Raw genomic sequence first — 25,690 nt, 5'->3', positions numbered from 1 at the left:
AAAATAGAAGTCTTTTCTGATGTTTAGTTGTTTTGTGTCTCCCTGTAAATCGAATATTAGCATCATGCGTGAATGACTATCGACGGCAAATGGAAGTAGAGGCACATACTTGTAACCACAAACGCAAGTGTAAAAGACCGTACTTCCTTCGTCTGCACTGCGCAATTGCACGGTTGTGAAGTACATCTCTTTCCTGCCACATCTCGCGCAAGTATGTTGTGTAAGAGCTTCTGTCCTTTTATCTGCAGCTGTCAAGTTCTGGACTGCCGATCGTTTTGCCCTCAGTGTCGAAGGGAAAGCACTCGCTTTGGATTCAGAGACGATGGTTTTAGGGACAATGTCTGAAAGGAAAGTGAGGTTAATATGAGCCAGGCAGAGACTTCTCCGAATGAAACTAACTTACCTCGATTACGAGCTCCGCAGATGCTGCAGACGATGAGTTTCGTAGGGTCACCAGACGACTCATCTAATAAATTTCCGCAGTCATTGCAGAAGATCAAGGACCCAATTGCAGACATTTTGTCAAGTGGTGACTTGAGTAAACCTGTAGTTGGAAGAGGTATCTGGAGTAATTAGTTAGTACTACTTTTTTTTTCTTTGGCTGGTTGGCTGTCGGAAAGAATTCCCAGAGCACGGGCCACTTCGAAATGGACATACATGATTAGTGCCGGGCGGTCAGAAACGGTAGCGGCAAGAGACCCGTGCCTGGCATGATAATAATTATTACATTGTTTTTATCGTGAAGTATCTCAAGAAGACAAGATATCGGACGGGGATGGAATTTGAATCTTTTGCTTGAAAGCCATGTCTCCAGTAGGAGCATGTCATTTCCTTCTTTTCAAATCGCCTGGGTCCTCAACTCCAATCCTCCCTTAACGAAAACCCCAGTTCATCATGGACCGCAACTGGCATCCGGCCGTTCAGGTCGTCATCAATGGCCATCCTCAAGCGCAGGCTCACACTTCTAGTGGGCTACCACAGCGCCGGGACAAGCCATTATCTGTGGAAGAGGCTTTGCAGTACTCACCCATGTCCAGTTCTCCGATATTTGGTCTAGGTGATTTGATATGGAACCTAATGGGACATGGTAACCGCTAGCTGATACACGATTCTTTGTAGATTGCATACTGCGTCCTGATGTTGGCCGACCCCCTAATACTACCTCTATCAACCATATCCTACAATCCGGCCGTACTACTTTGACCCAACTCAATGGCGAAGTTTCATCTGGGCGCGATGAGTCGAGCCGGTTAGAGACATCTCGAGAGTATCTGCAACAGTTGCTGGATGGTGACCAGTTAACCGAGTTGTAAGCGTCTCCCATACCTCACAATTACGACATAAAACTCATAATCCCTCAGCAAATTCAAAATTCCTATAGCCTCCCGTAATGATCAACATTCCCTCCCCACTACTTCCAGCGAACATACTTCCAGTAGCAGCAATCTGGGCTCATTCGCGAGGATGATGTTGGAATCGACAGATATAGCATTTCGCTGTAAGTTTAGACTATTCCAACCACTTCGATGCTAGACTTACATGTCACAGATCCTACGCCATCGCAAGCTGAGGGTGAGAAACGTTCTCAAAAGGCTAGTTCCTGGAATCCGAAAGCTTATGCGGCAATCAAGTCGACACCTGCATCCTACAATCAACCGAATCATATGTCGAGCAACTTATCCGTAGTAATTCCAGTCAAACCGATACCTCCCGATACTGATAATCGTGTTATTTCAAAGCGGAGGAAGCTCAATACTGATGGGGACGATAACCTTGCGGCAATCCGACTCAAGGACCAGAAAGAGGAGGCAGACGCTGCTCTAGTGAAGCTTCAGGACTTACTTCATGAGATATTCGAAGCTGAGGATCAACTAGAACCAGGCATGACGTCTGCTACAACGGCTGAGCACTCTAATGCGGTATTTTCGGTCGCCCGGGCGCTTGACATCAGCGGATCGCTTTTGTCTTCGGATATCCACAGTCGTCTCCAGAAGGCTATCAGGAAGGTAGTGGGATTCAATAGACTTCAGGATATCCCATCGGACTATTTGAACAGGATTCAGAAGCTTTGTGAAAAGCCCGTCATCGCAGCACAATCACCTGATTTGAGATTAGAGGATCCATCCAACGACTCCGAAGCCCAAGAATGGCTGAAGAAGATAGACGATATACAAAATGCTCTTCTTGCAGTAGGTACCCTATTACTGACTATGTCGGGCTCTCAGACGGAACGGGACCTTTGCCCTGAGGACCTGATTGAAGCCATTCCAAACGTTCTCAATCAAACATTCGACCACTGTGTCATCCCTGCTGTAGAAGCTCGGCCCGGTGGGAAAGAGGCCCATCATTTTGAGTTCTTCTCTGCCCAGAAACGTGTTATCGGGGGATTGATTCAGCAAAGCAAAAAGGCCCTTGCGCTTTTCGCCGAGTTCCTTGCACGGATAGATGTGTCTGAAGGGACAGTCACAGCGGCTGAATTTTTTGCTTGCAAACTTATATTTGTAGAAAATTCTCACACGGAGAAGGATTCTGCAGTGGGTTTCCAGAAATATGAGTCCGTTCGACGGGGAGCTATGGATGTCCTTGCCAAAGTATTCTCCAAATACCCCGCTCAGCGCCCATTTATCTTGGATGAGATTTTAGTTTCACTGGAAAAGCTACCGTCAACCCGGCAAAGTGCAAGACAGTTCAAGCTCGCTGATGGCAAAAATATCCAGCTTCTAACGGCATTGGTCATGCAACTGGTTCAAACAACTGCTTTAGATGTACCGATGTCACGTTCATCAAGAACGAAATCTAAACTTCCACCTTCAGGTGACGAAGAAGCAGAGGAAGAACAGCTGGATGATGTACACAGGAAGGATGATGATGATGGGTCCGAATTGACTATGGAACAATTAGCTACCAAGGTTAATCGCCTCTACGATAATGCCGTCCGCAGTGCTCAGTATATAGTGAAGTTTATTGTTCAACGAGCAATGACATCCACCAAAACAGGTGACCAGCCGTACCGGAACATCCTTGATTTGTTTACCGAGGATTTGATCGGCGTCCTAGGATCAACAGACTGGCCTGCCGCAGAGTTACTTCTCCGCATAATGGCCTCTCATATGGTTGGTATTGCCGACCTAGATAAGAGTCCTGCTACTGCGAAGAGCATGGCGCTTGAGCTCCTCGGCTGGATGGGATCTGCGATATCAGATCTTATTGTGACTGCCCAGCATTTACTTCCAACCATGGAAGAATCTGACAGTGAGCTGACTGACTATCTAAAACAGTTATTTGAAGATTACTCTGGCCGGGCCATCCATCCTCAAGATCTCGTTGTCGCAGAAGGCCCCTACCGGATGACTCTGGAATATTTTCTTCAAGTCCGTCACCTGGACGATTGGCAGCTCACTAGTGCTCGGGGTTACTATCTGGCACAGTGGGCAAAGTCTTTCTGTTCAGTCTATTATAATGCAGACGAGAGAGAAGATGTCACTTATGATGATATGACTGAAAACCTTGTCGATCTATTTGCAAAGTTGTTTTCTGACCCACTGTGGCTGGAAACCCACAAGTAAGTGACCGGGTGAAGTGCTTGTCGCTGATTCGATCCTAATACATTAAATAGGCATTTTAACAATGTATCTGCTGCACATGGAAGATTCTCATACATAATGACCGTTCTGAACTCAAGCTTTTGTAAAGCTTTCGATACGATTTTGAAAGTTCTACTCAATTCTATTGCCAGTGACCAAGCCAAGGTTCGCAGTCGCAGTCTGAAAAGCGTTATCTACATGCTTGAGAAGGACCCGAGCCTTCTTGATAGGGACACATCAGTGATGCGTGTTATTCTTCGATGTGCCACCGATGCATCCCCTATGGTGCGTGACTCTGCGCTCTCTCTGATTGCGAAATGCATTTCCCTGAAGCCGAAACTTGAAGAGGATGGCTGTCGAAGTATATTGACTTGTGCTGCTGATCCAACCGCTGGTGTAAGGAAACGGTGCATTGGTTTACTTAAAGACATATATCTCAAGACCTCACGTACTGAGCTTAAACTAGCGATTCTGGACAGCTTTCTCCAACGAACAGGAGACCTTGAAGAGAGTGTCTCCACTTTGGCGCGTCAGACTTTCGAGGAGATCTGGTTGGCCCCTTTCTACGAGCTTGTTGACTCGGCTCAAGATGGCCCTAAATTAAAGGTTGGCTTGGGGGAACGAGTGACACTATTTGTTAGCTTGGTGCAGCGCAGCGAGACAGCTCTCGAAACACTCGGTGGATGTCTCAGAAAAATTCTGTCCGACAGCTCTAAATCCTCGTCTTCAAACTTCAAAGTATGTAAGGCAATGGTCTCAACTATGTTTGAAAAGTTGGTGGAGGATAGCGATGCAGGCAAAGAATCACAGCAAGCTCTCCTGCAGACGATAACTGTGTTCGCAAAGGCAAACGCGAAGCTATTCCGCCCCGACCAGTTAGAGACTCTTCACCCTTATATTGGACATCTTGCCACTGCGGAAGATCTCTTCCTCTTCCGATCTGTGGTTGTGATTTATCGATGCGTTCTACCATACCTTTCCTCTGCTCATAACACTCTCTTGAAAGAAGTACAAAACGATCTGTTCAAGAGCGTTGCCAAACTTGCTCGCTCAGAACTGAATGAAGTGATGGCCTGTCTTTGGACTATCAACGGGGTTCTGCAGAATACTGACAGGCTCGTGAAGCTTACCATTTCTGTGCTCAAGCCAATACAACACTACAAGAACATTGATCTTTCTGACAATGCCAACATGGCTATCCTAGCTCGAGCTAAAAGTTATATCCGGATCGCGGGTTGTGTCGGACGACATTGTGATCTCGAAAAATATGAACCACATTTCAAAAACGCTTTCCCGTCTTGGAACGGCGGGTCAGTAGCTGGTTTAATGGTCGATTCGATCATCCCATTTACCCTTTCGAAACAGCCACTCGAGCTAAGAGTAATGGCTCTAGAGAGCCTTGGGTCTATCTGCCAGTCCTGGCCTGCTCAATTCAGTCGAGATGAATCGAGACGGATATTGTCCATGGTTTTCAAGGAGGAAAACCCGAGTCTTCAGAACATTGTCTTGCGGGCATTTGCAGATTTCTTTGCAATGCACGAAGGCAAAGCTGAAAAGTCTGTGTTGCCCTCAGCCGAAGCTTTGGACCAAGAAAGTACTACGAGGTTAGGCGGCTCGCTGAAGGCCAGCGATAATGATGGGGCAGCTGCATTGATTGCTCAGCATTTCCTTCAGAATATGCTTCGAGTTGCACAATCACGACAAGACTCTTATGCTCTAACTGCTATCGAATTGATCGCTAGTATTAACCGTCAGGGGCTTGTCCATCCAAAAGAGTGTGCAGGTGTATTAGTGTCACTGGAGACTTCCACTGTTCCCTCCATCGCTAAAGTTGCGTTTGAGACACATAAAATGCTCCATCAGCAGTATGAATCTATGTTTGAAAGAGAATACATGCGAGCCGTTCAGGAGGCTTTCTATTACCAACGCGACGTTGTCGGAGATTCGACCGGTGCGCTGAACCGTCCATATGTTGCCAAGTTGGCACCACTGTTTGAGATAATCAAAATCAGTAACAGCCGCTATCAAAAGAAATTTCTTTCAAACCTCTGCGCAAAAGTTAATTTCGAGCTTAAGAAGCTTGATACCACTGGAAATCTACCAGAGCATCTTTTGCTAGCCCGTTTTGTGGCTCATAATCTCGCTTTCTTCGAGTATGCTCAACTTTCTGAGCTTGTACCGACCATTGGCTGTATGGAGCGAATTGTGGCTTCTACTGGGACGGCTGTAGCCCATGCCATTGAAACGGAACTCTTTTCCACTAAGCTAGAACTGCCGCAAGGGAATGAAGTCGCTATCCCCACCGCAGACCCTCCAGCCCGTCTGGTGCCCCTGCAGCAGATCAACCCACAAGTTCTGCGGCAGTTGGCTACAGCAGCTGCAGCGCTTTCGATGCTCTGGGAGGCTCGCACGTACCTCCGCCGCGTTTACGGCGTGACTGCCCACGTTCGCAACAAGGAGGCTAAAGCTGCATCTAAAGAACTGAACAAGTCGGCCACAAAGGTGCACGGCGTGACTGGCGATAAATGCTGGGACGCCATCAATCGTAACATGATGTCATTGGATAGTGAGGAGAACATGGTTAGCAAGTGTCGAGAGTTTGCGACATTGCTTGCCATTGACGATGAATTCAAAGTCGACGATGACATGGATGTGGAGGGTGACGACGGTGTTACTGATATGGACGATCCAGCAGCTCTTGGAAATCCCAGTGGGCCGCGTCCTATGAAACGAAAGAGCTCCATGTCAGGGCACAACCCCACAAAGAGGCCCCGGGGTAGAAAGCCTGGATCAAACAAGAAAAGAGCCAGCACAGAGTCTGATGCTGAATCTGATTGGAACTGAAGGAATCGCGTGCTTTTGTTGGCTGCCCGGCGTAGTCAACACTTATACTTTGGTTGTTTATTGCATAGACCTCGCATATGGGATTGGGCTGGCGTTGGGGAATACACGGTTTGTTTTTCTAATTCCCAGTGACATGATATTTCTTATTCTTTTGAAAGGCGTGACTGGGCGTCTTTGTATTCCATCTTTCCCTTCTGATCTCTTCTACCATGTTATTGGGGTGGTTATCCATATGGTGGCGGCGCACGTCATATAAGGTCAAAGGTTATCATTATGCGTTGTTACCACTATAATGTACTACCTAAATCGCAGTCTTGGGTGGTACTAGTTGCTGTCTGCAAAACTTGCATGTAATATTTTTTTTCTAGTATATTCTTCTCCCGAATGATACATGATTCATGTCCCTGACGAGGTAGTTCGCAAATTGTCGCGTAATTTGAGGTCGTTGTGTTAGGTAAACAGACCTGTAATTACTACTAGGTAGCAGATCGAAAGACCAAGCCGGCAAAGGATCCGAGCGGGTCCAGGACCTAAATAAAAAGGCTTAGTCTAAAGCATGACGTAGCGTCGGTGAACGACAACACCCAAAACTATTCTGGCTTCCGTCTTTCATTATTTTCCCCTTGGGCCTTCCCCCAGATTTCTCTCTCCCCCCCTCTCTGTTGTTGACCGATTTCTAGTTCACTCGCTATTCGTCTTATATCTCAATCGCTTAACCTGGCCGTCTTACAATTCCTGCTTCCCCTGTGCTGAGCAATTTGTAGCCACCAACCGTCACCCTGCACGCCATGAGCGCGGTGTTGCTCCGGAGTCGACCGGACCAAACGGCGCTGAGGAGAATTGGGCTTTTATCGAGTCGGCTATATTCCTCAAACCCCTTGGGATCAACTAGGCTTCCTACATCTCGAGCTCTTCCCCTTCGTCAAAATTCAGTCCCGCAATGTCTAGCGTCGCGTGCGTTCTTCAACAGTCACCACTCGATCCGACACCAATCAACAGCACCGGAATCAACTGAATCTCCACGGAAATCCTCTCTCCGAAATGCCTTCGTCAAGACTTTTGCCTATTGTGGATTCTTTATTGTCATGAGCGGTGCCGCAGTGGTAGCATTCTTTATCTACGATGCGACCACGTACCGTGAACACTCAAGTGCTGAGGATATTCCGGTCTCGGAATTGGCTCTGAATCCTCGGCGTGGTGGCCCTAAGAACTTGCCTGTTGCAGATGTGCTTGTTGGAGATTATGACTCAGAGATCATGACGGAACAGAAGGACAAACCGAGACTAGTGATCCTAGGCACAGGTTGGGGCAGTATCGCTCTTCTCAAACAACTGAATCCCGGTGACTACCATGTCACGGTCGTTTCGCCTACCAACTATTTTTTGTTCACCCCTATGTTGCCCTCTGCGACTGTCGGCACTCTTGGTTTAAGGTCGCTCGTTGAACCAGTTCGACGGATCGTTCAGCGAGTCAATGGTCACTTCCTGAAAGGCGAGGCGGTAGACGTTGAATTCTCCGAGAAATTAGTTGAGGTGTCCCAGGTCGATGCCAATGGGCACAGGCAAAACTTCTATGTTCCGTACGACAAACTTGTGATTGGTGTTGGTATGTGTGGAGTTCCGGTGGCCTTTTCCACCAAACAACTTGTTCACTAACATCTTGGTAATTCAGGCTGTACAACGAATCCACATGGTGTCAAAGGGCTTGAGAACTGCCACTTCCTAAAGACAATCGATGACGCTCGCCAGATCAAGAATCAGGTGTTGGATAACATGGAATTGGCCTGTCTACCGACGACCAGTGACGAGGAACGCAAACGTCTACTTTCTTTCGTCGTTTGTGGCGGCGGCCCAACTGGTGTTGAATTTGCAGCTGAGCTGTTTGATTTGCTCAATGAGGACCTGCTCTACTCCTTCCCCAAGATCTTGAGAAATGAGATCTCTGTCCACATCATCCAAAGTCGTACTCACATTCTGAACACTTACGATGAAGCCCTTTCTAAGTATGCTGAGGTGAGTCGATTTTGTCCCCATGCGCACGGTCATGTCTATCCTTATTAACTCATGCAGGCTCGTTTCGCTCGTGATCATGTTGATGTCTTAACTAATTCCCGAGTGAAAGAAGTTCGCGATGACAAGGTTGTGTTTACCCAAATGGAGAATGGCAAACCTGTACTGAAGGAAATCCCTATGGGTTTCTGCTTGTGGTCGACGGGTGTCGGTAAGTGGATCCAAGCCCTTCTTGTATGCTTTATTTAAAAGCTGATCGTTGCCCTAGCCCCAGCCGAAATTTGCCGGAAGCTCTCAGCCAAGCTTGATGCGCAGAACAACAAGCACGCTTTGGAAACTGACTCACACCTCCGTATCATCGGGGCCCCACTGGGTGATGTGTATGCTATTGGCGACTGCTCCACTGTTCAGAACAATGTGGCCGACCATATCGTATCCTTCTTGCGTACAATCGCCTGGGAGAAAGGCAAGGACCCAGAGAAGCTTCATCTTACGTTCCGCGAATGGAGAGACGTCGCCAACAGGGTCAAGAAGCGTTTCCCTCAAGCATCCAACCATCTTCGCCGGCTAGACAGGCTCTTTGAACAGTACGATAAAGATCATTCTGGCACTCTCGAGTTCGGTGAACTCTCTGAACTTCTGCACCAAATTGACAATAAACTCACATCCCTGCCTGCCACTGCCCAGCGGGCCAACCAGCAAGGCGAGTATCTAGGTCGCAAACTTACCAAGATTGCTGCCGCGCTTCCCGGCCTGAGGGCCAACGAAATCGATCACGGGGACCTCGACGAAGCCGTCTACAAGGCGTTTAAGTACAAGCACCTTGGTAGTCTAGCCTACATCAGTAACGCCGCTGTCTTCGACTTTGGAGGAATGAACTTCAGTGGTGGTGTTCTCGCCATGTATTTGTGGCGTAGTGTGTACTTTGCTGAGAGTGTCAGCCTGCGTACCCGTTGTATGCTTGCTATGGACTGGGCTAAGAGAGCCTTGTTTGGAAGAGGTTAGTTTCCATTTCCCTTTCCTGAATATTTGAGCTATGATACATTCCGATACTAATGCGCTTGTTGTCCCAGACCTCATGAGTTTCTGATTTTTTAGCTACAGTAAACCGCCCTAGCGGCGGTATCTGCTATAAACTATACGGTGGCTGTTCTTCTTTTTTGTTTCTTGGAATTTGCTTAGGATATACCTGTTTCGTGATCTCTTTACATTTCCAATAGATACCATTTCGTGATGGTCACTGGTATTGGCTGGATCCTCTTTGTATGCTTTGTCCTATACTTCGAGGATATTATATTGCTGTATTTATCTCTTCAGGAATATCTGTGGACCTATTTTAGCATAAAGAAAGTTCTTCTCGTATTGTGGTATAAGTAATGATATCACATGTGTATCTTGCCAGTGTACTCCTTAAAGCTCATCTTATCCCAATTCATTTAAGATATATAGCCTCGGTATCTGTTTCTCATGTCGTCCCGCATACCACTGTAAGATATATATAAAGGGATCTCCTTGTTGCACCGTAGCCACTTAGAAGTACAACATTTCGACGAGATAATATATGAGGGAAGGAAAAAGGGAAAGAAAAAGAAAATTGAACACAGGCGGGTAGTATTCACCCTGTGATACTTTAAAGCTCCTTCGACGACGATCCTATAGTCACCATGGCCCAATGCTGTTGAGAGCCAAAAGCTTTGCCTCTGACTTGGAAACTTAGAATGCCATAATGATGTGCATTGCATGTATTGAGAGTATACCGAGCTACTAGTAATCGACCTCTGCCTGACATCGACAAACAAATTGTATCATTGTCGCACATCGTGGCTGGGTGGAATGAGTCGTGTTCAACGCCAATAGACACGCACATTCCCTCCATACTACATGACTAGGTTGTTGGATGCAAGTAGAAAGATCGAACTGATACTGACAAGCATGTGAGTCTGGAATCGAAGGATAAAGATGTGGTATTAAGATGAGGTTGCTACAAAAGTATATAGAGGCAATTGTCTTGGCCAATGTGTATCTGCGCCAAACACCTTGCTATCGCTGACAACGCCGGAGGTAACAGTCATAAGAAAGGGTCGTGATATCGCACTACAGTATGATTAGCCGAGCCCGCTGGCCAAATCTATCAGGAGATCATTGGATCAACGTCTCCGTTATTGGCCATGAGAGTATCGTTAGTGGCGCCGTTATGACCCTTGGTGTTATTATCGTTGAGGCCCAAGTCTAGTTTTTCTGGGACATCCTTCTTAGCCTCACGGGCCTTTTGTTCCGCCCAGGCACGCAACTTGACAAGGTTGCGCAATCGGGCTTCTTTACGAGCGCCCTGATTCTGCAGAATGGCTTCGTTCACGCTAGTGGCTATATCTTTACGCAAGTCAGGGTGTAGAAGAGGAGCTAGAGCAGGTGTAAGGTTCTCAGTGGGGAAGATGAGGAGCGCCAGCGTCCTCTCAAGATCCTCCAAGAACTGAGGGTTTGTGGGTGCCCGGGGTGCAAGTTGCGATGTCGCGAACTCAAGGGCAGGAGTGATATCTCCATCGGGTTTAGATGTGCACGAGCGAATCAACTCCACAAGTTGCAAGCGTAGCAATGCAAAATGCAGGGGTGGGTTTTCATCCAAAATCTATGCCAGTAAAGTCAGCACAAATTCTCGAAACGTGAGTGGTGACAATAACAATGACAATAATGTTATGCTGATCATACTGAGGACTGAAGATGTTTGTTTTTCGTCAAACCCCAAAAGAGGTTTTACGAGTGGTGCATGAAACTTGGTCTAATCATAGCAAAGGCCCATGGGAGGTGGAGATAGTGGAGCGAGAAAATTCTTACCTGTGGATTGAGCTCGTTGATCTTTTCGATGGCAGCTTTGATATCCCCCGAGTGAATGGCAGTGCGAATTTCTACTCTTTCTTGAATAGCCTCTACATCTGCCCTGGGTTGGATGTTGGCCTCCAATGCGAACTTCTTCGCAGCAGCCGGATATCCATTGGTGATAAGGTAGTCCATCACAAGATAGTTAATGTCACTACAGACGAGATGTTAGTCAAATCTGTGATCGAGTCGATAGACCAAAGGCATGTAGCAAAGGCGACCATTTCAGAAAGACAAGTTAAATATGTTCTCCTCAAGTGATTTCAGAGAGATTCCCAACTTGATTCAAGGTGCATCATTTGGACCGACGGTGTCGGAAAGGGTGGAAAAAAAAAACAATGGGAGACTCACGTCTTGGATGGCTTGACCTCATCGACCTTCCGCTCAAACTGGTGCCATGTTGGCGTTGTTGTCGAGGAAGTGGGAGACATCTGCTTCCGTTAAAACCAAGCGACCACGCACGCACAACACGTCGGGAGGCATACGTAATTAGCAGAAGCCATGGTTTTAGAAGTACTGGGATATGGCAACACTCAATTGCTGTAGTGTTGCTGGATTGGCCGCCTGTGAAGATGGGGAGCTTCGCAGACGGGAGCCATGGAGCATGTTGGGAGGAAAGAGAAGTGAAGAAAGAAGAGGAGAAAAAAAGAGGAGGGAAGCGGCGGGTTTTAGGTCACGTTGATAGCTAGCTAAGACTAGTGTTAGCCGCAAGCGAAGGTCACGGACCACCCTAAGCCTAATAGGGTTAAGACCCAACAGACTAGGACGTTTAGCCTTTTAGGGTATTGGTGCGAGTGACCGACAACTGATTATTCTTCTTATCAGTCCCCAAGCGCCAAAACGACGCTGGGTGCTTGCTTGGTACTCTCAGTATTTTATGTGTATGATCTGAAAGTATTACACTACTCCGTGCCAGCAACCTAAATTTTCGGTGAGGTCCTAATCATGGAGTCGATCTCACCCGTATTCTCGTCGGGCACGGAGCAGCGGTACTCTCCACCATGGGAGGACTTGAGTATCATCGGTATCGCTGGTAGCTCGGGCTCGGGCAAGACTTCTGTGGCAATGGAAATTGTGAAGTCACTCAACCTGCCGTGGGTTGTGATTCTCGTAATGGTAACAATACACTTCTTCTGTTCAACATTAGAGTTTAATACAATATCAAATGAGCCTGTGCCTCTAACGCTACTTGTATAGGATTCATTCTACAAGAGCTTGACACCAGAGCAACACGCCAAAGCGCACAATAACGAATTTGACTTCGACTGTCCAGATGCCTACGATTTCGATGCCCTTGTGCAGACCTTGAAGGATCTAAAGCAAGGGTACAGTGACCCACTTGTCATAAACTGTCACATCAAGCTAGGGAAATGCGGCCCAAGGCTAACGAGTATGCCATAAAAGAAAGAAGGCAGATATCCCCGTTTACTCGTTTGCCGACCATCAGCGCCAACTGCAAACAACTACGCTTTACTCCCCCCATGTGATTATTTTGGAGGGTATCCTTGCATTACATGACCCGAGGGTGCTGGAACTTTTGGATGTCAAGGTATGCCTTTGTAATTTGTCAACGGTGTCTCAGAAAGCTCACTTTTCTTCTACTAGATATTTGTTGAGGCGGATATGGATATCTGCTTGGGACGCAGAAGTGGGTAATCTCTCTGACATTCAAAACGGCCCTTCTCTAACGCAAGAGGAGTTAGTCATGCGAGACGTTAAAGAGCGGGGAAGAGATATTGAAGGCATCATCAAGCAGTGGTTTACTTTTGTTAAGCCGTCGTATACGAGATTTGTTGAACCACAACGGTCTATATCGGGTAAGTCGAATACGCCCACCTCTCGAGAAACTCTCTCTGACCTCAACCTTCAGACCTTATCATTCCCCGTGGCATTCAGAATATCACAGCTATTGGTAGGTAACTTCTATGGGCTTATCTACGACGATACTAATTTTTTTTAGACATGGTTGTGAAACACATTCAACGGAAACTCGATGAGAAGTCTGAGAAGCATAGAGCAGAGCTAGACCAACTACGCAAAATTGCGTCGGAACTGCAGCTGTCGCCTAACGTCATGGTAATGCCTTCGACATCTCAGTTTGTTGGCATGAACACAATCCTTCAAGACCCAAAAACGGAGCAAGTCGACTTCGTATTCTACTTTGATCGACTCGCTTCCTTGCTCATAGAGAAGTGAGTCAATTGCGCACGCGACACAGAACCACATCCCCAATCACCCCTTGATCCCCTCCATTAAGGCATGGCAGAATCGATACGGATGACTGACGTATAACCGAAACAGGGCCTTGGACTGTACCTCGTATGTTCCAGCCGGAGTAGAAACACCACAGAAGACTATCTACCAGGGCTTGAATCCGGAAGGTATAATATCTGCTGTTGCAATTTTGCGAGGAGGCTCTTGCCTTGAGACCGCGTTGAAACGCACTATCCCCGACTGCATTACCGGCCGCGTGCTCATTCAAACCAATGCACAAAATGAAGTACCAGAGCTACACTATTTGAAGTTGCCTGAAAACATCCAGAAGCATACCACAGTTATGCTACTTGACCCCCAGATGTCCACCGGAGGAGCTGCCTTGATGGCTGTTCGGGTGTTAGTTGACCATGGCGTGGAAGAGCACAAGATTGTCTTTGTGACATGTGCCGCAGGAAAGATCGGGTTAAAGCGTCTCTCGACAGTATACCCGAAGGTTAGAGTCATCGTAGGGCGGATTGAAGAGGAGCAAGAGCCAAGATGGATGGAGAGGAGGTATTTTGGCTGTTGAAATGATTTGGCTGTACCTATCATCAAACTGTGCGAGCTGGGAAGCATCGCTCTAGAGAGTCATGACAATATATATAACGTCAAATGAATAAATACCACTATAACTATAGCTGTGTTTCGGCGAACGTGATTGTTTTGAGTTAAGATCTACCATACTAGAGCCAGTACGAGTAGTACTAGTATGTGCGTGTGCACGGACCACATCCAAGACCGCCGAAGAATCTTTGGTTCCGCCGCCGCAAAAGAAAATTACCCTTATCACTTTCTATCAACCGCAAGAAAAAGTCAAGGCTACAAACAAACAGCCTTTGACTGTGTTTTTATTCTCCTGATAAAATATTTTATTTGTTCTTTCCTTATAACGTCCCATCACAATGCCAGACCAAAAGAAAAGCAAAAAGAGCGGCGGCGCCAAAAGACAAGCCGACTCTGTCATCAGTATGCGCTCCTCGTCTCTTCTACGCTGAAACGGCCATAACTAACAATTCTGCCTGGGTATAATAGCCGATCCTCGTTTCGCCAATATCCAAACAGATCCTCGTTACCGTCTACCTAGCAAACGGCAGACACATGTGAAACTCGACAAACGTTTCGCGCACATGCTGCACGACAAAGACTTTTCTCGGAATGCCGCAGTCGACCGATACGGACGGAAGCTCGCCCGCGATGATACGAAGAAGCAACTGGAGAGATTCTACCGACTTGAGGGGGACGAGGAAGACGAGGAAGACATGAGCGTGGCTGATGACGATGAGGTCCTTAAAGAGCTGAAGAAGGCGGATAAGGCTAGTGGCACTTACGATCCTGCGCGTGATGGGGGCTTTTCGTCTTCGTCCTCGGAAGAGGAGAGCTCTGACGAAGAGGAGGACGAGGACGATGAATTTGGCCCGGGCGAGGAGCTTGAGTTTCCGGATAAACAACAGAGCGGCGTCCCCACAGGTGATGTGACGGAACGGATTGCGGTTGTGAATCTGGACTGGGATAATATACGGGCAGAGGATTTGATGGCCGTATTCTCTAGCTTTGTTCCTGCTGGTGGGCGGGTACTGAAGGTTTCTGTCTATCCGAGTGAATTTGGAAAAGAGCGCATGGAGAGGGAGGAGACGGAGGGCCCTCCAAGAGAGATTTTTACTGCGAAAGACGATGACGACTTTGAAGGTTTCGAAGATGACGACTCAGATGTCGACTCAGATGAGGAAGAGGAGGAGATTAAAAAGTCAATGTTGAAAGAAGACAAGGGCGAGGAGTTCAACTCTACGGAATTACGCAAGTATCAATTGGAGCGACTACGCTACTACTATGCTATTTTGACTTTCTCGAGCAAGGATGTGGCGAAGCATGTCTACGATTTGGTCGATGGCGCCGAGTATCTGTCGAGCGCAAACTTCTTTGACCTTCGTTTCGTCCCCGACGACACCGACTTTTCCGATGATAAGCCTCGTGACGAATGCAAACGGATTCCAGATGGTTATCAGCCTAATGAATTCGTGACCGATGCGCTGCAGCATAGCAAAGTTAAGCTGACCTGGGACATGGAAGATAAATCACGAAAGGAGGCTCAAGCACGGGCGTTCCGAGGTAGCCGAAAAGAAATTGATGAGAATGACTTGAAGGCTTATCTCGCCAGTGATAGCTCCTCTGAGGACGAGGATGAGGATGGCGGAGTGGAAGTTGTGGATACTACAAAAGATGACGGCGGAAGTTCTAAGAAAATCTCAAAGAAAGAAGATGAGAGACAGCGTATGCGCGCTCTCTTAGGACTGGGTACGGAGCCAGCACCTTCCTCTAAGTCCGACGGCCCTGTTGGCGAAATGGAAGTCACGTTTACCTCGGGCCTGGCCGGCGGCTCCAACAAAGACAGCATTTTTGAGAATGAACCCGAGAAAGACGAGACTACGATCGAGAAATATATTCGCAAGGAGCGTGAGAGGAAGAAGCGGAGAAAGGAGAAGTTGAAGGCGACCAAGAAGGGTGACACTGAGGCCGATGAACAGGTTGATGCACCTGAGCCGGAAGAGAAACCTCAGGAGGAAGATCTGGGCTTCAATGATCCATTCTTTGACGACCCCTCTGGTAAGGAATCTGCTGCAGCTCGCCGCAAAGAGGAGAAACGGAAGAAGCGGGAGGAGCGTGCTGCGGAGGAAGCTGCAGCCGCCGCTAAGCGAGCCGAGCTCGAGCTGTTGATGATGGATGATGAAAACAAGAACATCAAGCACTTCGACATGAATGAGATCGAAAAGGCAGAGAAACAAGCCCGTAAAAAGGGCAAGGGTAAGGGCAAAGGCAAGCAGGCGGCACAAGTGGTGGACGACTTCCAAATGGATGTCAGCGACCCGCGTTTCGCTCGTTTGTTCGAGAGCCATGAATTTGCTATTGATCCTACCAACCCTCGCTTCAAGGCGACATCTGGTATGAAGCAATTGCTGGACGAAGGACGCAAGCGACGTAGGAACCGGGACGACCGTGCGGACGAGGAAGAGGTCAGCCGCAACGATCAGAAGAAGACAAAAAAGCAGAAGAAGAGCGAATCCACTGAAGGTGGATCAGAGGATCTGAAAAAGTTGGTGGACAAAGTGAAGCGGAAGACACAGAAGAGTTGATTGGTTGTATGATTAAGGCGAAGATCACCAAAATTTAGGGCAAACAGTCTACTAGATTCGGATAGAATAAGCATAAATTAATTTCCTTCGTTTTACTTTCCTCCTCTCTGTGTTGTAGAGAATGTGGAATTGATATTCAGTTCAGACATATTTTGCCTTGGTCGGGGGGTTTAGTTTGGTCATAGTATGAGATGCAGAAACGAACCAAGGAGATAATCTCACCTCAGCCCCTCCTCTCTACGCTGTACGTGATGGCTGCAAGCCTGTCTGGACGTTGTTTCCCCCCCTCTCCCCAGATTAGGAAAATGGCAGGGAAGCGGGACGCATTTATGCAGGATGAGGTGTAGTGTAACGGGTTGGGCCAACGAATGCCCCATGCCCGTGATCGGCGATGAGGCTGAGGATCATGTGTGCCCTCACCGCCCTTTCATCCTCGATTTACCCTCACTTTAGCTTCTCTTTCTCTCCCTTTCCCCATTCTTTTCTTTCCCTCTTGTTCTTCTCCCTCGTGGGTGTTTTCTTGTGTCTGGTGGAGCCTGTCACATCCCCCTCCAATTCCCTGCCTCTGATCCCACGCTACCCCTCAATTGCTTTTTTTTTCTCTCCCTTTCCTTTTCTTATCATTAGCCAAATCAAACAAATTTCCCCCCTCCTTCCATTGCAAAGTGACTTCACTACCCTCTTCTTTCATTCATTCTTTCATTCTACCCACCCAAAGTAACACCAGCCTTCTGTTCAACCATTGCATGTTTGTCGATCTGCTCATTCGATCATGATTGCTTTCTGGTGTGATTGAATCATGGGGAACTGCAGTTCAAGATAGTTTAACTGTCTGGCTGTTGGTTGCCTGTTTTCTACTTTCATCATTGTCAACAACATTGTCCTTTGCGGGGACGGCCCTTCTTCTCTTTGACTGACTTCTCTGTTTCTTTCCCTGCATACGGATCCTTGCCTGTCACCATGCTGGGCCGGTTACTAAGTACTGCAGCTTCCACATTGAACCCGGCGGCTTATTCTGCAAAAAATCCTCATCAACTCGAGTCCGTCACCGAGGAAGAGCATACCTCTGGCCTTCTATTCCCTGATGCAAGCCTTCTCCGTCGCTCGAATACACACGCTTATCCTCTTCATACGGCTTTCAATTCCCCGAATGCTTCTACCGCCGGTGCCTATGATGATCGGGGAGGGGTTGACTTGGATCCTACTAAGGACTTTCGTGTAATCATCGCTCAGAATGCGCTTGGAGATAGGGATGCTTGCGTGCTACTGGATACTCGTGCTAGTTCGGAGCCTGCCACCTATGGCCTTGGACTGGAACCTCAGGCATTTGAAAGCTCGGGCATACGGCATGCTCGTACGGTCTCGAATCTGACCCGGGGACCTCGACGAGGCTACTTGTCTCAGTCATCGACAGTGGAACCAAGTCCGCTTTCCTTTGCTGCAGAAGCCCGCAGATCTCCACCAATGTCGTCTGGTGCTTTTATGCGCGCCCGTGGTCGCAGCTCCACGTTATCACCCGCTGGCGGCCCTCACGATCCTGGTTATTCGCGTCATTCGACGGATTCGAACGATGCTGGTCTATTGAACTGTATCTTTGGCAGCAGTGCATTCAGCTATCGAGGATCCTCTACCAAGATGCACATTATTACTGCCGATGACGAGCCTGGTAGGACTGCGAGCGCCTCTCCCGCCTCCCGCAATTCTTTTACTCGAGCCTACACTACCGGGAGTTCATCGGCCTTCGTGAATTCGAACCGCGGGAATGACGGAAAACCACCGTCAAAAGTGACCATTCTTGTAACGCGGATGTTTAGCGTCAATCTGCCGGAGGCGGGTGAAACCTCTCCAGACAGACAAGACCTTGCTGCTTCCTTGTATCAAGAATCACTTCCAGAATCCGGCTTCCCGTTCCCCGACCTCACTAAGCGCAAAAAGATCAAAGAGAAGAAAACCCCAATGTACGCCGTGGCGATCACGATCCAAATCCCTCTTCTGGGTCGCAATGTCGGTCGTCCTGTTTCTCGGTTCAGCAGCCAAGGCTCTGACTCGCCCAAGCCAGGGATGTCGTGCTCGTTAGATTCAGACTACCGCTGGCGCACTGGGTTCTTAGACGACAGTTTGTCACTTGCTTCCCCTCCAGCAAGCCTGGACGAAAGAATTGATTTGCTAGTGGACCACTGGGATGTCGTTAACCGCACCTTGTCGCATCTGGAGAGACTCTCGCGGAAAGAGATCTTATTCCTCCTGAAAAAGGTGGATTCATCGTCTGGAATACACCCGAAGCCAGCTAAACCTCCGAATATGCAACGAACAAATCAAACTATAATTCACTTGCCCGCGAACATCTTAGCGGTGAATTCAAAGCTTCGGGAAGAGGCTATTCGCAGTACCCGCCGTATCAGCACCGCTCTTCAAACTCCATATGTGGTAACAGGACAAAGTCGGTGGGGCGTATGGCGCGAGGAAGGCCGTTCGATTGTTCGCAGTCTTGGGGACAAAGACCACAGTTTCTTCTTCCTGGTGCTCATTACCGCGTTCTTAGGGAATCACACAGAGTGGCTCAACGCACTAGGCCCAGAATGGTGGCGACGCCGGCACTACATACAGCAGAAGGCCCAACAACAGGACTCTGATCCAATCCTAGCGAACCGTACTGTAATTATTTCCCCCGACAAGATGACTGCTCGTCGGCTTATATTTTTGCTCTCTGCGTTTCTTCCCCCCAAGCAGCGCTTTGAGCCTCTTCCGTCACCCATTCGACCTGGCACCTCTTCCTCAATGCGTGCTGTCTCACAAAGTCCGCCCAATGTCCCCGTCCTACGGCAGGAGTCTCTGCGCAGAGCCATCGAAAGACGGTCTCGTGCACAACGTTTGAATCTCGCTGATAGAGATCAACACCAGCGATCTGTGAGCGTGTCATCAAGTGAAACCGCACACCGCTCAACAGATGATACCGAGACCGCTGTACCAATGGAGTTCGCAGCAACCAGGAGAGGGTCCGATGCACGTTCCATTAGAACATTAGGGGTCCCTATACACGCGAAGGATGCGCGCAGCAAGAACACCAGCACCGCAACAACATCCACTGCAACCCCTGGTAGCACTGTTCCTGTCCCGCATTTTGCTTCACAGAGTCGGTTAGAACGGGATAGGCCGGACCACTCAATGCATGAAGGGGTTGATAGCCTGGCATCTGAGAACCTGCTGAAGAATTTGAAGAGGAGTGAAAGTTCGGTGTTGAGTACTAACAGTAGTGTACCTTCAACTACTGGCCGATGGGGTAGCCTGTTCTCTGGATTATGGAGCTCACGCCAGGAGTCATCCGCCGGAAGCAGCGAAGCCGTTTCGCCAGTTGAGATCCGCAGGCGCTCTGTCTCTGGATATACACCGCTGCCGAAACGAGGTCCTCCTACCTTAAGTCAAATGGTAAAAGAGGTTTCGACTGAAATACCTGAAGAAGTGCCTAAAGTAGCCACAAGTGGCAATATTTCCATCCCTCACTCCAATACTCAACATCTCGAGGAAGATGTGCCGGATCTTTCATTACCGGTTGGTCATAACAGAGAGTCTTCTTTGAAATTATCCGTACGGGGCGATGACGGAATTGTCGACGTTGACCTTCCGTTGCCTGGCTTTGTCTCGCTTTCTTCATCAGGTGACTCTACCATGACATCGCCGAAGAAGACGCGGACCTCAGTAACTAGTGTGGATGCCGTAGCATCTACGCACAGCAGTGGCTCAGGCTTCCCTTATGCGCCTAGAGAAAACGATGGGCCTAATATCAATGTTGCTGGCTGGCTGAGGAGCTTTCATGAAGACTTTCTGCTTCAAGCAGTACGGCCTTATTCAAGCTTGGAAGCCGATGTGAAACGCGCAATGCAAGCTGAGCCTACCCCAAGCCATGCTTTTTCCTCTGAAGCGGATGGGTCGGAGAGATGGGTAGATGTGGCTACGACGCTAATCGCTGACGCAAGAACTTTCACGGTTAAGCGACTGCGCCTCAGACGGAAAGCTATCAACAATGTCTTTTGGCGAAGCCCTACTCCACCTCCCATTTCTCAGCCTGGTACCCCTCGTCACATCCCTGGAGGTTCTATTTCGTCTTCCAGCAAAACATCTACTATCTCTCCCATAGAAGGTTACGAGCCCGACGAATTCGAGGAGCGTTTCGTCGAAGAACCAGTCATGGATCTGGACGGCACGCTGGTTGATGCACTTGAACGTGTTCTTGCTCAAAGCGGCCCATCGTCTTTGGCTCACTCTCGGGCACCGTCTCCGTCGCGGGCTCGCAGGGGCGATGATAAGGGCACATCAGACGCAGCGAATCGGGATGAGGCCCAGGTTCCTTCTCTTGAGGTTCCTCGCACTGAATGTCGCAAGCTCGTCCTGGGGGCACTTGAAGAAGTTGTTCGCAGTGTGACCACTGAGCATTGTCGGGATGATGTTGACGGGGAGCTTGCTATGGCAGATAGGGAACGCAAGCGTTCATTAGCTGGACCTGACAATACGTTGAGAGAAGGTGTGCGCAGGTGGCTTCTTGACGTTGAAGAGGCTTGGTGATTCTTTTTTCTTCTCTTTTCTATCTGATTTTCCTTCTAGCCTAGTCTTTTTTTTCTTCTTACTTTTCAAACATTCTTCACATCCCTAGGTCTGTTATAAGATGGATGCTAGTGTTTTGCTTTCGGCAATTTCCATATTCACAGACTTATCTCTCCTTTACTTCAAACACGGGCGGAGCTTCCTGGTTCATCAACATCAGAGCCGGAGTTAGTCTGTGGCCAACTTTGTTATTGTTTTCTGAACATCATGATACCCATGTGTTGTGTTTGTTTTTCTTGCCAGTCTTGTATTTACGACTCATGATTCACCATTGCCATGAGTGAAGCTGTGAAAGTCTTCTAGCTAGCTTTTATGATTATTCTGCGTCAACTTTCAACCTAATACATACTGAAGTCAGCAAGAGATTGCTGCTTGTACAGCTTTTCCCAGACCATCTTGGATGCGATCCATCCTACATGTCCTATCCTCACTGTGCCACATCCAGAGGAATCTATTGAAAACATGTCTCGATCTGTCTCAATTCATTCAATACACTATCAGAGCACGGATCTTAAGGATCTGCCAAATCGGATTCAGCCAGTTGATATAACTCTCTACCTAAATCACCCATAACCCTGTATCACCAATGATGCCCCCCCCCTCCAGTTCAGGAGGGCCAATCATTTCAAACCAGGCGATGATATTATCTGTGATGGTCTGTCCATCCGCATTAACCCGTGTCTCCCGGACAACGTTGCGCTCAGTACCCAGGTATATCAGACGTAAACGTCCGTTTGTCTCAAAGGCCTCTTGGCCTGCGAGAGGAATATATCTTGCCATTTGATGTGCGGAGGAAAGCAGCTCAATGAATCGATGTGGATGGATGGGGGAAGATGAATTTAGCCTAACAGGCACCTGATCATATTATACTGAGTATTATAAACATATTGTCTATTCAGCGCGCATTGTTCTAAAGGTCTTCCTGCCTTTCTTTCCAACTTCTGTCGGGATTGCTGGTAGAAAGAATGCTATTGCATTATCGGCCGAGATACAGAACCCTAGACGATGAACGATTCTCTATGGCCAGCGACTCACCCCATTTATTATTATGTATTGCCCGCCACCTGATTTCTGGTCACGTTCAATTCAGTAATTGGGTGGGTGAACACCTGCGAATCCCGGCTATCATTTATTCCGGTTTATTTCTATTATTCTTTTTCTTTATATATATATATATCTGTTTGGTGGAAACTCTGGATAACGGGCTCCTTCGCAGGCCAAGTCCCTTGCGCCTTGTTATATTACACACAAGGCTGCTTGGTGATAGTAGTGGCTTACCTATCCATGATACTATAGACTTTGCTTCTTTTGAACATGGGACTACATATTGTCAAGGCACTGGCATATCATACTAGTCAAAATGAGCACATTCTACGTTCATGGCAATAATAAATCTAAAGGTCTATAGTATAGAGACTAATGTCTCACCAGAACCACCTTCACTTCGGCATCATCGGCAACTACCTCGCCGTCTTTCAGGGTAATCTTCACAGTCTTTAACACCTCATGAGTCTTGCTTGGATCAACGACCTGTACCGCCACTTCGTCCGACGGCGATCCATTAACTAGCACCTCGAGGCCATTCAGCGCATCATCTTGTGGCGCCTTCAGTTTCGGGTTAATCGGAGTGACCGAGCCCGGCCTAATGAGGATTGGAAGAGTATCGAATCCATGCGTTTCTGTGTACCACTGGCCCGGCTCGTAGGTTTTGCTGTGATCGAACCATGAGATCCACTTTCCTTGAGAATCCTCGGGAGTTCGAGGCACATAGAAAGTGACGGTACCCTCGTCCGTGAAAACGGGAGCAACGAGCAGATTACTGCCGAACATGTACTGTGTATCGAGCGGGTACGTATTCAGATCATCCGGGAACTCGAGAAACATGGGTCTCATGAGCGGGGTACCCTGGTCATGGCCTGTGAGGGCTTCAGCGAGGAGGTAAGGGGTGAGGAGGATCTTGCGTTTTACGCAGTCACGGAGGACGTCCGAGCAATCCTCACCGTAAATCCAGGGGACTCGGAAGGAGGAGGATCCGTGGAGACGGGAGTGTGAGGAGAGGAGTCCGAATTGGACCCAGCGTTTGTAGAGGGCTGGTGGCGGGGTGCCCTCGAAGCCGCCGATGTCTGAGGCCCAGAAGATGTAGCCCGAGAGCATGAGACTGAGACCACCACGGAGGGACTCGGCCATGGCTTCGTAGGTGCTTTCGCAGTCGCCACCCCAGTGGACAGGGTAGATTTGGCCTCCAGGGCTGGTGCTGCGAGCGAAGAGGAGGCTGTTGGACTTTCCGTAACGGTCGGTCATAGTCTCGTAGACGACTTTGTTAAAGAGGAGGGTGTAGTAGTTGTGCATGCGGGTTGGGTTGGATCCGTCGTGATACTGGACGTTTCTATAGGGGATGCGTTCGGCGAAGTCGGTTTTGAACGAGTCGACGCCCATGTCCATGAGGCGTTTGAGGTGGTTCGAGAACCATGTGCAGGCGGCAGGATTTGTGAAATCTACAACGGCCATACCTGCTTGCCAGTAGTCCCATTGCCAGACCGAGCCATCGGTACGCTGTGTCTTTGTCAGTATGCGTTTTCAATATATCTCCATTTTGAGTGAACGTAGTGGGGTCATACCTTGATGAAGTAACCGTTCTTTTTGCCCTCTTCAAACAATGGCGATGCCTGTCCAACGTATGGGTTGATCCATACACTGATCCGGAGGTCGCGCTCCTTGAGTCGCTGAAGGTAGCCTCCGGCGTCAGGGAACATATCGGAGTCGAACTCGAAATCGCACCATTGATAGGACTTCATCCAGAAGCAATCGAAGTGGAAAACGCCCAATGGGATATCCCGGTCCCGGAAGCCATCGAGAAAGCCGGTGACGGTTTGCTCGTCGTAGTTTGTGGTGAAGCCTGTTAAAATGAAGATGTTCAGCGTTTAGAGGCCAATGTTAATAGAAGGGAGTCTACGTACTGGTAGTAAGCCACAAATTGTAACTCCAGGATGGAACCAGACTAGGACGGCCAGTCAAGGCCGTATACCGTCTGATGATCTCCTTGGGGGTATTTCCATAAACCACAAAATATTCCAACTCTTCACCGGCAATCGAGATGTTGGCTCGGGTAGTTCGCTCTGACTGCAGCTCCAGGCTGACTTTGCCAGGGTTGTTAACAAAGACCCCATACCCTTTGGAGCTAATATAGAATGGGATGTTCTTGTATGTCAACTCAGACGATGTACCTCCATCTTCGTTCCAAATGTCGACACTTTGCCCGTTCTTGACGAATGGACCGAACCTCTCTCCAAGGCCATATAGTTTCTCGCCAACCCCGAGATCTAACGCAGCAAGCATATATCCCTGACGCTCAAAGAAGATCCCATCGTCCCAACGAGACTTCTCTGTAGTTTGATCGCCAACATAACCGATGGATCTCCAGGAGTGACCAGTGAGCTTCCCTTTAGCGCCGGAGAACACGAAATCCAATTCGTTGGGTGCTGTATTGATGGCCAAGTTCAAGGGGCCACTGCCGTAGTTCAGCTTCACGCTCTTCTCATGGTCAATCTTGGTATGACCAGTTGACGAGCTCAACTGATAGTGGGGGCCGTTATCGACTTGTCCTGCCCTGGATGCGACGTGTCAGTGACTGAGCGAGGAGTGGAAGAGCCAATGCTGCTTGTTTCTGAAACAATCCGCACTTGAATGAACCTACCAGTGAACAAGTTTGACGCCGATAATTCCTTCCAAAGGAGACGTTACGCTTGCAGTGACGGTGGCTAATTCCGACACTTTTGTTAGTTTTTGTTCAACCCAAATCAACCCGGAAAGAAACCAACCTGAATTAAGCGTGTCACCACGGTGCCTCTGGAATTTATTCAATAATAAGTCGACTTTCTCATTGTTAATGTGCAATCTCTCGACATTGTTCATCCAATCAATTCGAATGCCTTCCTGCGAGATCGTTAAACCACATTGATTAGGAGGTAATTGCAAGTATACTTACGCGCAGGCGCCACATCCCCTCGGTGAACTTCATTTTTGCGGTTCTGAGGGGGGATTAGGACCGAATAATTGTCGGCTGAATCTAGAAAGTCCACTGGTCAATGGCCAATGCGTAATTAACGAGTCGCGCTGCGCAAAGAGACAGAATCCGCTCGATGTATTAAACCCAGTGGAGGTATCTCGTATTAGCGCATTTGCTTGTAGGACGTTCGAGCTCTTCATTTCAGAGAAAGGGAACATCTGGCTTTAATAAGAACACGTCCGCTTAGTCGATTGACACTCCCCAGTCGTCTGATGGTGACATACTGAGGCGGGGTAGCTCTGGCCGTCGCCTAAATAGAATCGGACCTTGTCTTCGAGGGGTTTGGGATTGATAGTGCTTCAGACTGATTGCGCCAATCATACTGGGACG

The 25,690-nt window shown here is 48.3% G+C and overlaps 8 protein-coding genes across 8 annotated transcripts; 5 read left to right on the top strand and 3 right to left on the bottom strand.

Moving 5' to 3' along the window:
- Nucleotides 1-23: 23 nt before the first annotated feature.
- ABOM_005297 (DNA-directed RNA polymerase I core subunit RPA12) lies at nt 24-563 on the bottom strand (the record flags this gene model as incomplete). Its single annotated transcript, XM_022532426.1, has 3 exons — nt 24-42; nt 110-341; nt 404-563. Coding segments are annotated over 3 exons (411 nt in total), but the record flags the coding sequence as incomplete, so codon positions are not given.
- Nucleotides 564-894: 331 nt separating this feature from the next.
- ABOM_005296 (putative sister chromatid cohesion protein Mis4) lies at nt 895-6,428 on the top strand (the record flags this gene model as incomplete). The annotated part of the gene is made up of 5 exons (XM_022532425.1): nt 895-1,057; nt 1,120-1,309; nt 1,362-1,498; nt 1,549-3,562; nt 3,617-6,428. The coding sequence occupies 5 exons, from the start codon at nt 895-897 to the stop codon at nt 6,426-6,428; spliced, it is 5,316 nt and encodes a 1,771-aa protein (XP_022390014.1).
- Nucleotides 6,429-7,216: 788 nt separating this feature from the next.
- On the top strand, nt 7,217-9,527 carry ABOM_005295 (putative NADH-ubiquinone oxidoreductase 64 kDa subunit; the record flags this gene model as incomplete). Its single annotated transcript, XM_022532424.1, has 5 exons — nt 7,217-8,033; nt 8,100-8,440; nt 8,498-8,648; nt 8,706-9,437; nt 9,511-9,527. 5 exons carry the CDS (start codon nt 7,217-7,219, stop codon nt 9,525-9,527), a joined length of 2,058 nt encoding a protein of 685 aa, XP_022390011.1.
- Nucleotides 9,528-10,568: 1,041 nt separating this feature from the next.
- On the bottom strand, nt 10,569-11,814 carry ABOM_005294 (uncharacterized protein; the record flags this gene model as incomplete). The annotated part of the gene is made up of 4 exons (XM_022532423.1): nt 10,569-11,063; nt 11,270-11,465; nt 11,663-11,742; nt 11,797-11,814. 4 exons carry the CDS (start codon nt 11,812-11,814, stop codon nt 10,569-10,571), a joined length of 789 nt encoding a protein of 262 aa, XP_022390012.1.
- Nucleotides 11,815-12,256: 442 nt separating this feature from the next.
- Nucleotides 12,257-14,096, top strand: ABOM_005293 (uridine kinase family protein; the record flags this gene model as incomplete). The annotated part of the gene is made up of 8 exons (XM_022532422.1): nt 12,257-12,427; nt 12,509-12,636; nt 12,716-12,860; nt 12,917-12,959; nt 13,015-13,128; nt 13,182-13,223; nt 13,272-13,503; nt 13,613-14,096. 8 exons carry the CDS (start codon nt 12,257-12,259, stop codon nt 14,094-14,096), a joined length of 1,359 nt encoding a protein of 452 aa, XP_022390015.1.
- A 373-nt stretch (nt 14,097-14,469) lies between these two features.
- Nucleotides 14,470-16,695, top strand: ABOM_005292 (pre-rRNA-processing protein ESF1; the record flags this gene model as incomplete). Its single annotated transcript, XM_022532421.1, has 2 exons — nt 14,470-14,533; nt 14,600-16,695. The coding sequence occupies 2 exons, from the start codon at nt 14,470-14,472 to the stop codon at nt 16,693-16,695; spliced, it is 2,160 nt and encodes a 719-aa protein (XP_022390016.1).
- Nucleotides 16,696-17,655: 960 nt separating this feature from the next.
- Nucleotides 17,656-21,255, top strand: ABOM_005291 (uncharacterized protein; the record flags this gene model as incomplete). Its single annotated transcript, XM_022532420.1, has 1 exon — nt 17,656-21,255. One exon carries the CDS (start codon nt 17,656-17,658, stop codon nt 21,253-21,255), a length of 3,600 nt encoding a protein of 1,199 aa, XP_022390039.1.
- Nucleotides 21,256-22,710: 1,455 nt separating this feature from the next.
- ABOM_005290 (putative sugar hydrolase) lies at nt 22,711-25,312 on the bottom strand (the record flags this gene model as incomplete). The annotated part of the gene is made up of 6 exons (XM_022532419.1): nt 22,711-23,847; nt 23,913-24,190; nt 24,252-24,901; nt 24,989-25,052; nt 25,113-25,227; nt 25,280-25,312. 6 exons carry the CDS (start codon nt 25,310-25,312, stop codon nt 22,711-22,713), a joined length of 2,277 nt encoding a protein of 758 aa, XP_022390040.1.
- Nucleotides 25,313-25,690: the final 378 nt, after the last annotated feature.

This window comes from Aspergillus bombycis, assembly GCF_001792695.1.
Source record: "Aspergillus bombycis strain NRRL26010 chromosome Unknown contig00033, whole genome shotgun sequence".
Lineage (NCBI taxonomy): Eukaryota > Fungi > Ascomycota > Eurotiomycetes > Eurotiales > Aspergillaceae > Aspergillus > Aspergillus bombycis.
This window is presented reverse-complemented; position numbering and strand designations above follow the sequence as displayed.